Raw genomic sequence first — 15767 nt, 5'->3', positions numbered from 1 at the left:
GACTGAACCAGGAGGAAATAGAAAATAAAAACAGACCAATCACAAGCACTGAAATTGAAACTGTGATTAAAAATCTTCCAACAAACAAAAGGCCAGGACAGATGGCTTCACAGGTGAATTCTATCAAACATTTAGAGAAGAGCTAACACCTATCCTTCTCAAACTCTTCCAAAATATAGCAGAGGGAGGAACACTCCCAAACTCATTCTACAAGGCCACCATCACCCTGATACCAAAACCAGACAAAGATGCCACAAAAAAAGAAAACTACAGGCCAGTATCACTGATGAACATGCAAAAATCCTCAATAAAATACTAGCAAACAGAATCCAACAGCACATTAAAAGGATCATACACCATGAGCAAGTGGGGTTTATCCCAGGAGTGCAAGGATTCTTCAATATACGCAAATCAATCAATATGATAAACCATATTAACAAATTGAAGGAGAAAATCCATATGATCATCTCAGAAGATGTAGAAAAAGCTTTTGAGAAAATTCAACACCAGTTTATGATAAAAACCCTCCAAAAAGTAGGCATAGAGTGAACTTACCTCAATATAATAAAGGCCATAGATGACAAACCCACAGCCAACATCATTCTCAATGGTGAAAAACTGAAACCATTTCCACTGAGATCAGGAACAAGACAAGGTTGCCCACTCTCACCACTATTATTCAACATAGTTTTGGAAGTTTTAGCCACAGCAATAATAGAAGAAAAAGAAATAAAAGAGTTCCAAATTAAAAAAGAAGACGTAAATTGTCACTGTTTGCAGATGACATGATACTATACATAGAGAACCCTAAAGATGCCACCAGAAAACTACTAGTGCTAATCGATGAATTTGGTAAAGTAGCAGGATACAAAATTAATGCACAGAAATCTCTTGCATTCCTATACACTAATGATGAAAAATCTGAAAGAGAAATTAAGGAAACACTCCCATTTACCATTGCAACAAGAAGAATAAAATACCTAGTAATAAACCTACCTAAGGAGACAAAAGACCTGTATGCAGAAAACTATAAGACACTGGTGAAAGAAGTTAAAGATGATACAAATAGGGGCTTCCCTAGTGGCACAGTGGTTGAGAGTCTGCCTGCCAATGCAGGGGACACGGGTTCAAGCCCTGGTCTGGGAGGATCCCGCATGCCGCGGAGCGGCTAGGCCCGTGGGCCACAATTGCTGAGCCTGCGTGTCTGGAGCCTCTGCTCTGCAGCAGGAGAGGCCGCGATGGTGGGAGGCCTGTGCACCGCGATGAAGAGTGGCCCCCACTCGCTGCAACTAGAGAGGGCCCTTGCACAGAAACGAAGACCCAACACACAGCCATAAATAAATAAATTAATTAATTAATTAATTTAAAAAAAAAAGATGATACAAATAGATGGAGAGATATACCATGTTCTTGGATTGGAAGAGTCAACATTGTGAAAATGACTCTACTACCCAAAGCAATCTACAGATTCAATGCAATCCTTATCAAACTACCAATGGCATTTTTCACAGGACTAGAACAAAAAACTTCACAATTTGTATAGAAACACAAAAGACCCCAAATAGCCAAAGCAACCTTGAGAAAGAAAAATGGAGCTGGAGGAATCAGGCTCCCTGACTTCAGACTATACTACAAAGCTACAGTAATCAAGACAGTGTGGTACTGGCAATAAACCAGAAATATAGATCAATGGAACAGGACAGAAAGCCCAGAGATAAACCCACGCACATATGGTCACCTTATCTTTGATAAAGGAGGCAAGAATATACAATGGAGAATGGACAGCTTCTTCAAGAAGTGGTGCTGGGTAAACTGGACAGCTACATGTAAAAGAATGAAATTAGAACACTCCTTAACACCACACATAAAAATAAACTCAAAATGGATTAAAGACTAAATGGAAGGCCAGACACTATAAAACTCTTATAGGAAGACATAGGCAGAACACTCCATGAGATCAATCTCAGAAAGATCCTTTTTGACCCATCTCCTAGAGAAATGGAAATAAAAACAAAAATAAACAAATGGGACCTAATGAAACTTAAAAGCTTTTGCACAGCTAAGGAAACCTTAAACAAGGTGAAAAGACTACCCTCAGAATGGGAGTAATATTTGGAAACGAAGCAACTGACAAAGGATTAATCTCCAAAATATAGAAGCAGCTCATGCAGCTCAGTATCAAAAAAACAAAGGACCCAATCCAAAAATGGGCGGAAGACCTAAATAGACATTTCTCCAAAGAATATATACAGATCACCAACAGACATATGAAAGAATGCTCAACATCACTAATCATTAGACAAATGCAAATCAAAACTACAATGAGGTATCACCTCACAACAGTCAGAATGGCCATCATCAAAAAATCTACAAATAGTAAATGCTGGAGAGGATGTGGAGAAAAGGGAGCCCTCTTGCAGTGTTGATGCGAATGTAAATTGATTCAGCCAGTATGGAGATTCCTTAAAATCTAAAAATAGAACTATCATACCACCCAGCAATCCTACTCCTGGCATATACCCTGAGAAAACCATAATTCAAAAGGGTCATGTACCACAGTGTTCATTGCAGCTCTATTTACAATAGCCAGGACATGGAAGCAACGTAAGTGTCCACTGACAGACAAATGGATAAAGAAGTTGTGGCACATATATATAATGGAATATTACTCAGCCATAAAACGAAATGAAATTGAGTTATTTGTAGTGAGGTGGATGGATCTAGAGACTGTCATACAGAGTAAAGTAAGTCAGATAGAGAAAAACAAATTCTGTACACTAACACATCTATATGGAATCTAAAAAAAAAAAAAGATTCTGAAGAGCCTAGGGGCAGGACAGGAATCAAGATGCAGACATAGAGAATGGACTGCAGGACATGGGGAGGGGGAAGGGTAAGCTGGGATGAAGTGAGACAGTGGCATGGACATATATTCACTAACAAATGTAAAATAGATAGCTAGTGGGAAGCAGTTGCATAGCACAGGGAGATCAGCTCGGTGCTTTGTGTCCACCTAGCAGGGTGTGATTGGGAGGATGGGAGGGAGATGCAAGAGGGAGGTGATATGGAGATGTATGTATATGTATAGCTAATTCACTTTGCTATACAGCACAAACTAAGACTCCATTGTAAAGCAATTATATTCTAATAAAGATGTTTAAAAAAAAGAACCTGCTGTATAAAAAAATAAAGAAATAAAATTCAAAAGAAAAAAAAGACTAATAGGCAAGCTATGTGAATAGTAGAGTTGCAAAAGGACTACCTGTTTACCGGTAGCTGTATAAACATTTGCCCCAAAACCTCTTTTGGACACTTGTGTAAACTTTTCAGGTGAAGAAAAAATATAAAACCTACAAGTTTACTAATTTGAAATAAGTTTTGAGAGTCTAGTCTGAATTTACACAGATTACTTGAGGTTAAAATAGAGGTTCGTCTCAAAGATCCTGTTTAGCTCTGCCAATTCCAAAATACATAGAATTTGACTGAAAATGCAGAACTAATTAAAAAAATTTTAAAAGACACTTTGAAATAAAATTTAGTATTATGGAAATTAATTGAGTTAAGTGAAGATAACCTTGGAGTCGGATGAATGAAATAAGCAACGGATAATTTCTTTGCATGCTGTCGTATTTGGTCTCACTTTTAATTTAAGAGGAATAACAACCTTTACTGTACCTGACGAGGGGTTCTTTCTGATTTACTCCTACACCATTCCCAGTCTGAAAGGTCTGGTTTCTGACTCTCCTCATGAGAAAGTCTTCTTTCTGGCCCTTCCAAAAGGGTGCTTTCGTCATATTTAATATCACCTTCTGTTTTTTCAGAGAGCAGTGGATCAACACCTTTTTCATTGTGGGAATCCTGTTTAGCATCTATAATATCAGTGTTTGTGCATTTGTTGATGCCTTTTAGTGTGGAGCTGTCCAGAGAGGGTGTGGTGCTGATTTCCACCTTTATGGCACTGAATATATTATGAGAGTCTCTCTGAGAGTTTTTTGTAGTTTTGCACTCATAGTTCATGAGATTGTGATAGGATATTGAATTTTCATCATCATCATAGTAATCTTCATGTGCTATTTTATAAATTCCATAACTTCGTTGAAATGATAGATTGAATTCAATGCATCTCCTCTTGGCTATGTAAAAACAAAAACAAAATTACATGATTAGGAAGACAGATATAAACAGTGCTTGGATATACAAAATGAATAAAAATAGGAAAGTGAATTCAACCTGATTCGTTGAATTATCTTCGTTTACTTCTTGTCAATTATGCAAAGCAATTGTGCCTCACAAATTCAACCATCTTATCACTCTGGGCCTAACTGTTCTCACTGACACAATGGAAGGCTTGAAATACATACAACCCCAGAACACTGAAGTCTTTAAAGAAATTTTATGTAAAAAATTTATCCATAATTTAGAATAGTCTCATATCCACTCAGTTTTAGTTTTAGCTCTATCAGTCTACCAATTATCTGTACATTTCTTTATTTGGGGATAAAATACATTGTTTATAAATTTTATTTTGCTACAACTTAATTATTAAAAAGCTCTTAATATTACTTGAGCTATTCTGCTGGCAATACCAACAACAGATATAACTGCTTTAAATATTTTGATGTATATCATTCCTGACATTTATATGTTTATAAATGCATACAGTAAAAATTAGATAATGCTACAATACAGTTTTTAAACTTTTAAAAATAATATGTACATTTCTGAATAAATTTGAAATGAATTGTAAAGAAGAGTATATAGACATATTTCTGTGAACTGAAGCACTTTACAACATGTCTATACCTGATTAACTACAAGATGAGTTTAGCAGGAACACAAAACTTTCCATGGTTTAAATCAGGTGAAATATGATGGTATCTTACATATAGCACTACTATTTGGTGAATACTGTATAAAGTCTTAGCAGAATAACACATGAGAATGTGACAGAAGTGATACAATTGTTGTATGTGAACGTCATTAAATACTAGATACTTTTTGTGTATTAAGAATGAAGCTAAATCAAGATGGTAGACAAAATGCAATGTAATGTTTTGATTTTCATCTTTCAAACATGGCTCATTTCAAAACTTTTTTCTACTTGGATAGTTCTGTGTTTTATAGCACACATTTAGCTATCCTTAGTGGAAAAATTTATTAAAAACTATAAAATTTCTATGAGAACAACAGGTAAAATTTGACTCATTTTACAATACAACCTCATGTCATTCATATGCTGATTCTATTACTGAAACTGTCTCAGAACTGAAGATTTACAAACCAATTCTGCTGACTGAAAGAGAATTAATAGGTATCATTCATTATTTGAGCCAAAACATTCATTGAGCCAGGATACAAACACAAATTTCTATTCAAAGAAAATGGAAAAGTAGCAACAGATGTTAACATTATACACTATTTCATTTATAGTACTACTTAACTTTTTCTAGTAATATAGTCCAGTAAAATTAAATTAGAATTTTAAATTTACTTTAATAGTGTGAAAGCTGAAGGAACTAAAAGGACGTTTTAGTTATTGTTGGGTTTCCTTTTTCTCTAAAAAAAGTTATAAAGTGACAAGTGGTCAATTCAAGGATATTAAGCAAACAAAAACTGTCATAAAATCCCAATTTTATCATATAAATGGATATCTGTGGCTATATATTTTATTAGCTGTGTATTATAACTATGAAATATATAAAGCAAAAGTGAGTAAGGTTTTTAAAGAACTGTGCAGAATGTGTCGATGGAGAATCTACTTCCACATCACTGGGTGCAAGAAGCAGTCTGAGGTAGGCTATGAGAAGGAAGTGTGATTGAGAAAGATACAGTGGGGAACTAGAGCATTCCAGGGACAGTTATGCACATAGGTCATGACATTTAACAAAACAACAACCCTACATAATAAAAGGCATATTGGTTCTATTTTGCATTTGAGAAAACTGAGGCTGATAGAATAAACCTACCTAAGATTACTTACCTGGTAAAGAGATTTTAATTTAAAGCTGACTCCAGAATTGGAGTCATTAACCTCTATGTGAAATTGCTTTACTGCTCATCAGATCCATGAGAGAAATTTGTTAATGGAAGCAGAATGTCCCTGATGTGCTATCTTTAAGTTAAGTGAAGTACATTAATTATGAAATGTAACCAATAGAAACATTTCTTGTTATTGACTTTTCCTTAACACTTGAGGTAAATTCTGACTAACCAATGAAGGTAATAGGTTATAACAACATAACAGAGTTGACAATATTTGACTAGTAACTTACAAGAAACTTAAAGACCATCAGAATAGAGCCAGGGTCTTTTGAAGTCTATAGTACACTTATGAAAAATAAGTATAATGTTACATTTGCTCTGAAAAGCAAAACCCTGGATAAGGCATGAAATAGCTCTAGTCTTCTGCTTTTAATCACATCTTACTAATGACAATTTTAGACATAAGTAATTATATCAGCTTATAAATATACATAATTTTTCAGAGTAACATGTCACCAGATACTTTGACTTTGTCAAAAAACAGAAGCTGAAAATCTGATTTTTATAGAAAATATTTTATTTTAACTGTTTATTTAATTTAAAAAAGAACGCATCATGTCATGCAAACCAAATGGGTCTGAAAGCCATATCCAATCCATATGCCTACCACCTGAGACCTCTGGGTTAAAACCATCTTTTTTTAAACCACTTTTGTTTTGAGACACTAGTAATACAGATTATTGTTGAAAACAGGAGAGAACTATTATTTCTGGAAATTATTTTCCATTACTGACATTCATTTTCTGGCTGCATGTCTCTCAGTATCCATACAGTGAAGCTGAGATGTAGAATTATGCTTACATCACCAAAATGAACCTACGGTAAATATGAGTTAGGAAAAAATATTTTCCTTTTCTTGCTTCTGGAGTTCCCAGCAAAAGAATGTAAAAGGGGATATTAATTTGTTAAGGAGAAAAAGCTTAAATGTGAAACTGGAGCCATCAAAGTACTATAACTACATAGAATCAAAGTACTATAACTGATCAAGCACCTGCCCACCTGAGGATGAGCCATCTGTGGAGTTTCAAAATTCTGTTTTTGTGTCATCCTAGCAATAGGAAAATTTATGGGGCGTCCTCAGACAAGGAAAGTACATCATTCTTATTCTTATAATTTTCCTGTGGCAGAGCCTAGGATCAAGTGAGAGAGTGCCATGGACATATATACACTACCAAACGCAAAATAGATCGCTAGTGGGAAGCAGCCGCATAGCACAGGGAGATCAGCTCGGTGCTTTGTGACCACCTAGAGGGGTGGGGTGGGGAGGGTGGGAGGGAGACGCAAGAGGGAGGAGATATGGGGATATATGTATATGTATAGCTGATTCACTTTGTTATAAAGCAGAAACTAACACACCATTGTAAAGCAATTATACTCCAATAAAGATGTTAGAAAAGAGAAAAAAAAGAGAATGGAGCCATTTTAAACTAACATTTCTCACAACATTTTATTTTCAAAGCCATGCCTCTCTAAGCTCACATTTCAACACCTTCCCTGAAATTTTAAAATAAATACAAATAAGGGCAACGATAATTTTAGAGGAAAAATATTATTTTGATCTTGAAAGGCATGGTTCTAATTTCAAACATGAGATATTAGCATGATTATTGATTCTGCTAGCCTGCTGTAGTTTCTTCTATTTTGTGCAGTATAAGATAGAGTGCTTCCTAGACCATTTATAGTGATAGATCTGTTGCATTGCTTTGTTTTCAGCTCTGATAGAGGTGCCCTTTAGTTCTTAAAAATGACTGCCCTAAACTCTTCTTGTCTCTCTCACAATTTTAAATACTATAAGATGGGGTTAGTTCATTAATTTAGTGACAAAATATTAACGTTTGATAGAATGGTAGAACTTTCAGGCTTGTAAGTGATTTTTATATGTTCTATGTTCTTCTATGTGGTTCAAAAAGATTTATTATTAATTTTCTGTGTCACTGTTGCTCTGGATATTAATATCCAAAAGCACATACTTATTACAAGTTCCATGGTTATTTTATTTTAAGGGCATAGATGAATTTGGCATCTATTAACAGTAAAACTTCATGGCATCCTTAACACTAAAAAAAATCTTCTGGTCATTTGAAAATTATCTAGACATTAAATGTCATGAATACATGGAAAATGACCAGTTCATGACTATTTAATGTTTATAAAATAAACCTGTTGAAGAATTGATTGCAGAATATTCTTTAATAGTCTCCAGTTTTCATAGCCCTAAATAGTCTAAAATGGACTGTTTTTATTTACTCTTTCTTCTCTATTAAAGAATAATCTACTTGCTTATTCTGAGCAAAGGACAATTAATGGAACAGTTAATCCAGCATACACTAACGTAGTCTTGGATTTATTAAATGGTAGAACATCCTATCTTTTGTCTGGAATGACAAAAAAATGTCCCTTTCCTTCCTGGCAGAGTCAAAATATACAGGTCATTCTTCAACTGTTCCTGTCTCAGAACAGGAACAATTACACTCTAGTGAGTTTTATAATTGACCGCACTCCTGGTCTAGAGGTACTCTTTAGAACATAGTTTTTTTTTTTTGTTTTTTTTTTTTAAATAACTAGCATGGCTAGATTCATACATGAACATACATTGACAAACTCTGCCACCTTTGTCCTTTTTTGAAATTACAGGTGTTTGCGGGGTTGTTTTGTGTATATATGTATGTTTTCTAAAAGCAGAGGCAAACACTTAAAATTTGTTTTGGAACTGTTTTTAGTCACTCCTATTGCTTACTCTGAAAACTTTCCAAAACCCTGGAAGAATATAAGCAGCAAACTAAAGAAAATGCTTTTCTTTACTCTTCCACTCAACAATAATGAACTTTAATATAATGAGTTTTTAACTTTTCAAAGATGCAGACTTCTCATACGTAGACTTGGGAAGGGGAGTTATTTTCTACTCTAGGCTAAGAGCTATGGTAGATATAACACCTAAAGGCCTTTGTTGACTTCATGCTGTGTTGAATGAATTCTTTTTTTCTTACCTAAAATAATTATTCAATGTACAAGCAGTTCACAGAGTTGTTTTAAACTTGCCTCATTTAAAACTTACTCCAATACTATGCTAATAATTGTTTCACATTATAATTTCTTCCCTTTATTTACCACTTCATTTGTCCTTGGACTCTTCATCCCCTACTAAGGCAACTCTCTCAATAGACCACCTTTCTGTATTTGACCATATGCATATTGTTCCCAACCTCTGCACTGTTCAGGACTTACGTTTTTTCCCATCAGACGTCACTGCATATGTGTTCTGCTTGCAGTTGATGATGCAGCCACAGGGCAAGTGTGTCCAGTGTTTGGACAAGACAAACACTGGAGTTACAGTGGTGGCCAGGAGGGTTAGCAGAAAGCTGAGCGTCTCAAAGGGAAGGCTCTGAGAGCCCACGACGTGCTGGACCACCATGTGGATCTGCAAAAGCAGAGAGCTTCAGACCTATCCTAGGATAACATTTTCCATTTTGCCAAGCCTTTCCCTCAAGCATGCTGCCCCAGCTCCCTTCTCCAGGACCCTTTCCTGTCTGAGAGCCGGAAGCTCTACTCCTGGGCTGGCATCCTCGGTTTTGGTGATGGACTACTGGGATTCCTTGGGAGGAGGCCCGCTGCTCCAGACTGCACAGGCTTTCAGGGTTTCCACTCTTGAGAGCCTGGTCTGTGCTAGCTGCCAGCTCAAGTTTCCACCAGGGAAGCACAGTCACAATACGGAAAACGCTATCCCAGAAAACAGGCAAGCGTGTGTGAAACCTGTACCTGGTACTCCAGATGTCCTTTGTCACATCCCTGGCTCCTCACCTCTGCCAGGTTATGCTTGTCACACTAGGGCACCACCCGCCACCTCTCAGCTGGGCTCTTTCCTGGAGGCTTGAACAAAAGCCTGTTTTGTCTACTTTCTGCTGTCTCTACTTCTGATCACGCCTCTCCTCTCTCCCTGCTGGGGATGGGCGGCGTCCTTACTAGGGAGGAATGGAGCAGAGAGAAGGGCGTGACAGAAGACTGGGGGCAAACACCCTCTTTACTACCTCCCTTCTCTTCTGAATACTCCCAGATATCGCTACGAGAGAAAAGGACACCCTTGACCATGAGCGATCTCGGAAAACTAAGTCTCTCGCGCCTGAAAGCGCTCCTCATCCTCCTCCCCAGTTTTGAACCGAGAAGCACTTAGCAGCAAAGGCTTCGCGGCTGCTACTCCTACCCGTGAACGGCCTTCCTCCAAGTGCTTCTCTAAAACCAAGCGAGATACATTCGTAAGCGGACTTAATGCACGTCTCTGGGTGACCCTCCAAACCGGGGACGCTGGTCTCAACACGCACTCATACTGCCTGGCACACACACCCCCCCACCCCGCCCCGCGCTCTGTGAGCAACCGCACTTTTACCATCATGGGCAGCCAAAGGGTGACTTTTGTCATCGCTAAGATCAAAGAAAAGCGCTTCTGCGCTACGCTCACGGTGAGGCTCCTGGTGCCATAGAGAGTCCCCCGGTCCTCACGCCTGCAGGCTCCAGCCACAGCGGCGGCAGCGCGCCCCGGCCCCTGCCCCAGCCCTGCCCTCGCGGGCAGACCGGGGCCAATCACGGCGTCCGAGCTCGGGGAGCATCCTCCAGAGCACCGCAGGGCCGGGCCCGGGGCATCATCTGGGGACAGGGAAAGCACTCTGCCAACCCCCGTTGAAGGGGTCCCTGGAGTGGAAGCTCCGCGGGAAATTTCCTGGTAGTTGGCGTGGAGTCTTGGCGGCTCCTCCGAACACAGCAGCTGGTGAGTGAGGGGGACCGAGAGGCCGGCGAGGAGTCCGAAGGCCGAAGTGTACACAGCGAAAAGCAGCAGCACGTAGGAGCTGGAGCAGTCGGCCAGGCAGCCCCAAGGCGTGCGTACAAAGGCGCCCCAGCCGCACAGAGGAAGCGCCGAGAGCAGCAGGCTGGCTGCCCACACCGTCAGCGCCACGCCGAGCACCTGGCCGGATGTCCTGGAGGCTGCCTGGCTTCCCACAGCCCCGCGCATCGTGTAAAAGTTGTAGGAGACTAAGAGAGTCGCCTTCAGGTTGCTCGAGAGGCCCTGGCATAAATATAGTAAGGCAGAGGTGGTGCACAGAGACTGGAAGTAGTCAGCCACCTCATTTGGCCACTGCAAAAACATGAAGATGGTCACCGACAAGACGCTCATGAGATCATCCCCAGACCAGGACGCCACAAGCATGGACACAACAGTTCTGTTCCGCGTTTTCAGGAGGGAAACTAGCGAATAAATGCTGCCTGCCAGGGCTGCGACAGTCATTAAGCATGTCAGGCAAAAAAGATAGATATTCACGGTTCCTGGCGGATTTAAAAGATCTGTCGAATTATGATTTTCTTTCCACAGGCTAGAGTCATTTGTTGATAAGTTACTGAGAAATACAGACATTATCCTTGGTCAATATTTAATTTCTTTTTCAGTGAGTCTATAAATATTCTCAAAATTGAGCATGGCGGTTAGTTGCAGATCAGATCTCATGATCTCCTACCAAGTTTCCCTCAAGATGTTCACCAGTCAGTCCCGGCAGAAGATGGTCAGACAAGTCTCCTTTAGATCTGACTCAACCCATATTTTAAAATTGGGTTCCACTTAAAGCAGCAATACGAAACTTTTCAACATTTCAATTAAAAACAGACAAACCAAAAACTCCCTCCTGAAACCAGCAAGTTTCAGGCATGAAAGCAAAAGTTCCTTAAGTAGATTGAAAAACAATGATGTGTGGGTCCTTTCGGGTCCTTCTTATGGAGCAAAGCAGCTTTGGCTTGAGGTACTCAAACTCTATGCAGTTTTTAAGAGCAGTAAAATGATGTACTTGGTTCCGAGCTGGATTCAAAGGCAGAGAGATTATCAGGTAGTTTTCAGCTTTGCCGGTTCAGAGACAGAGAGACAGAGAGAGAATGAGAGAGAGAGTGAGTCACTGAGCACAGCTCCCCATCGGAACCGCTGTGTTCTTCAATCAGCCTGTGATCCTCAGAGCTGCAGGAAGGAGGAGTCAGCTCCAAGCAGGGGAGAAGCAGGAACAAAAGGGAGGGGAGTTCAGTGTGTGAGCGAAATGATGTACATCTCCTCAGCCTGCCTTATTCGGAGCAAGAGACAATGTTTTTGCTAAGCTTTCCCCTTCGGTTTTGACATATAAAACTAACCCAAATACTTGCTCAGGCTTGATGTGAATGACAAATAACCGCTTTGAGAGGTCCACGCTACTCTACTAAGGGGCTGCTTTTACTCTTATCTAGACCTCTCTGTTCCATAATCCACTGGAGGAAGAATATCATCAATGCCATTTTTAAGAAAATAGGAGGTACCAGCTTTGTTTGTTTTTAAAATATGTATTGTATTTACTAATAAGAATGTCATTATGGTCCTCACTACACTAAACAAGATTTTGCAGAATCTTTGGGTGGAGCCATTCTAACTTTAGCCATGTAACTATTTTATGTCAGTGTCATAAAGTAAGCAAGCTTCCATTTGAATAAATAATATTTCTAGTTGTTAAAGTCAGATGGCATTATATAGGGAGTAAAAAGGAAGTTATCTCACAAAAACATTTTTAACCAGAGTACTGGGATGTTCTGTACAACAATTGAGTCTCTGAACTCATTTTTTAAATTAATTAATTAATTAATTAACATCTTTTTGGGGGTATAATTGCTTTACAATGGTGTGTTAGTTTCTGCTTTATAACAAAGTGAATCAGCTATACATATACATATATCCCCATATCTCCTTCTCTTGCGTCTCCCTCCCACCTCGTTGGTTTTGCAAGATGAGTGGTTTAGCAAAGAAGCAACAGACAGCAATAGTTCTGGTCCAGCATTTCCCAGGATGCTTTGGGGTAGTATTCCTCCTCAGCTCAGCCTCATGACCTGAGGGCTGTCTTTCCACACACAGTGCTGGAGTCTGAAGGAAAGCAGGGAAAGGGAAAGGAGAACATTCATTTGGTAATGGTCTAAGTACATGGAAGTGGCAATAGAACTCTGAACATTCCTTTCATTTTAGAGGTAACTGAAGCTACATTTTGAACCTGAATCTGTTCAAGGGAAAAGTGATTGTATTAGTCATTGCCAGCCATAACCTTCAATAAACAGTGGGCCCTTCACTTATCTTGACGTATTATTTGATTTCCCCTTCACTCAGCCACCTGTGACAGCTAGCTCAGCGCTCTGGCTCTTCCTACTGATAGTAATAGACCTTGCAGCGTAGTGTGATTAAGAAGGCTCTGGGTTACCTTTCCATATGGTATGTAACCCTGGAGTTTTAGTGGGGTTGGACAATATGTATCACATTGTTCAAATGGAATGAGTGGAAATAAATAATGGCTGTCACAATACCACTTGAGGCCTGGGGACATTCCCTCTGTCATTACCATCATCTCTGGGTTTTCTATTAAATATAATTTTTGAAAAGGGACAGGACACCTAACCACCATGCTGCCCTTATCTCTACGATATGACAGAAGGGGCAAGAGTGTTAGTACATTTCCAAAGGTTGGTGGTGGAATTGCAGCCAGCAGGGAGCTAGGAGAGAAATCTGAATTTGATTCCAAACTGTGCTACTGCTGTCTGTGTAAACTTGGGCAAAAATTCTTATACTTTCTCTGGGTGTCTGTTTCCACATCTGTAAAATAAGGGGACTTGACTGGATTATTTTTAGGTCCTTTCAGGTTCTAAAATTGAATGATATAATTTTTAAATAGTTCAGGTTAACTTTATCTTAATTTTCTTTTCTGCCTACTTCACAATAATCAATATTGAACTGATGCTTGGGTTCTCCATGCTATCTCTTTCCCTGCTGTGATGACATGGAGGCCCTTGTCAATATGAAGAAGGTATAAGATTCAAGCAGCCTGGAATGTTAGGCCAACTGAAGGATCATGGCTGCCCTGGAGGGCTGTGAGAACCTATAGTAAGTTTTGTATGAGCAAGAAGTAAAGTTTGTTGTGTAAGTCACTGTGTTTTGGGGGTTGATTGTTATTGGATGGTAACTTAGCTCATCCTAATATGGTTAGGTATAGAGTTGCCCCAACAGCTAGTAAGTGGTAGAGCCAGTTTTTAAAATTGTAGCCTGGCTTTGCATTCTTAATCACAACACACACACATTTTCTAATTGCCCCCTCTTAGCACCTCATGACTGGGAACACTTCCAATGAATGCTGACAACTATAAAGCTTTGTTTCTGTTTTTCTTTCTCAGAAAGCATGCTTGAATGTAGTTTCAAAGTTGTAGTTTATAAACAACCTTTTACCAAGCTTTATGTTTTATAATATATATAATATATATACATACATTGTGTATATATATAATACATATGTATATTATACATGAGTTTTTTGAAAGTTGTAAGTCTTCCCCTTAGCCATAATCTCATTTTCTTTGCAATATCCTCCTGAGCTAAAAAATAAAAAAAAAAGAATCACTCTAAATGCCTTTCAAATAACCAGGATAACATTTAGGAGTCTGGGGAGAAAGATTTCTAAGAAGCCCCTTTGTGCCTTAAATTTACTCAGTTCTTGTGAATGAGCCTTGTTCCTCTGTCTCATTTATGATAAATCTTTATATCTTCAATTATTGAAAATCCTGTCTTCAAATTACTTAATAATGCAAATTTAAATTGATTTAAATTGACATTATAATTATACCAGAACAGCTTAAGTGAAGATGTTATTTATTGTCCCACTGCTGCTTTGGTTACTTTGAAACATATAGCATACGAGACTATAAAACAACCTAGAGAGAATTTCATGGAAAAAATTTCGTTGGGCTTTTAGTTTATGAAGTCATTGATGTAATTGTACCTTTGCAAAGCACTGCAGGCAACTCATTTTTCTAAAAGTCTACATTATATCTGAAAATCCTCAAAAAGTAGGAAACAGCATAAAAAATTCTGGCTGAATATGGTTAAATAACATCCTTAGCAATGCAGAACTTTGGCAATAAAAAAGTAACCAGAGAATCAGATGGAAACATTTATGAAAATTAAAAAAAAAGCATCACAGATAAACTTAATCATGAAGATATAACACTTCTTTGTTTCTAAAAATATAGGATGAAACCAAAACATTTTGAAGGACTGGCCCAGATTAAGACTCTTACTAACTTATCATCAAAGCTCAAGCGAAAGATATCATAAATTATCCAGTACATATGCATATATATACATAATATATAAAGTCTAGAATTTATGAATATAAATATATATAATACACATATAAATTTATAACATATATGAATATATATATGTAAAATCCAGATTGTATTAAACATATGCAAACTCTGCTTTAGCTGATAGTTTCCAAAAAAAGTCACTAGCAATTTGGTGTCATAGGAGAGCCCAAATGCTGTGATTTATTTTCTTCTTTTTCAAAGTCTCATCAGAAATGTACAATATTTAAAACTGTCTAATAACTTTGAATAAGGACACAATTTAACTTGGCGCCAAGTCAGAGAGACTAACTTCATATATATATGAATGTGTATATATGTTAATGTAGAACAGTTACAGAGAGAAATAGGTTTACTGTTAATGGTCACTTTTTATTCATTCTGGGCAAAGATCTTGACCATGGTAGTTCTGAAGGTCCACCTAGTCATATAATAAAGATTATATCTGGAGGAAAGTTTTAATATAGAGCTGTGTGAAGCGTTGAGTGGATTGAGAATGACTGAATCCACTCCATAGAATAAAAATATAAATAATATATAGTTATTCTAAC

At 38.2% G+C, this 15767-nt stretch overlaps 1 protein-coding gene across 1 annotated transcript in view; it reads right to left on the bottom strand.

Annotated features, from left to right (window-relative positions):
* Positions 1-11443, bottom strand: part of GPR149 (G protein-coupled receptor 149) — a 79872-nt gene extending 68429 nt beyond the window's left edge. The window contains exons 1-3 of the mRNA XM_059921851.1: positions 10424-11443; positions 9268-9460; positions 3676-4133 (exon numbers count right to left, since the gene is read on the bottom strand). Of these exons, the coding sequence (XP_059777834.1) occupies positions 3676-4133; positions 9268-9460; positions 10424-11443 (1671 nt within the window). The remainder of the gene's footprint in view (positions 1-3675; positions 4134-9267; positions 9461-10423) is intronic.
* Between the last annotated feature and the right edge of the window lie 4324 nt (positions 11444-15767).

This window comes from Balaenoptera ricei, chromosome 4, assembly GCF_028023285.1.
Source record: "Balaenoptera ricei isolate mBalRic1 chromosome 4, mBalRic1.hap2, whole genome shotgun sequence".
Classification (NCBI taxonomy): Eukaryota; Metazoa; Chordata; class Mammalia; order Artiodactyla; family Balaenopteridae; genus Balaenoptera; species Balaenoptera ricei.
Note: the sequence above shows the minus strand (reverse complement) of the source record. Positions and strands in the feature narration are given on the sequence as shown.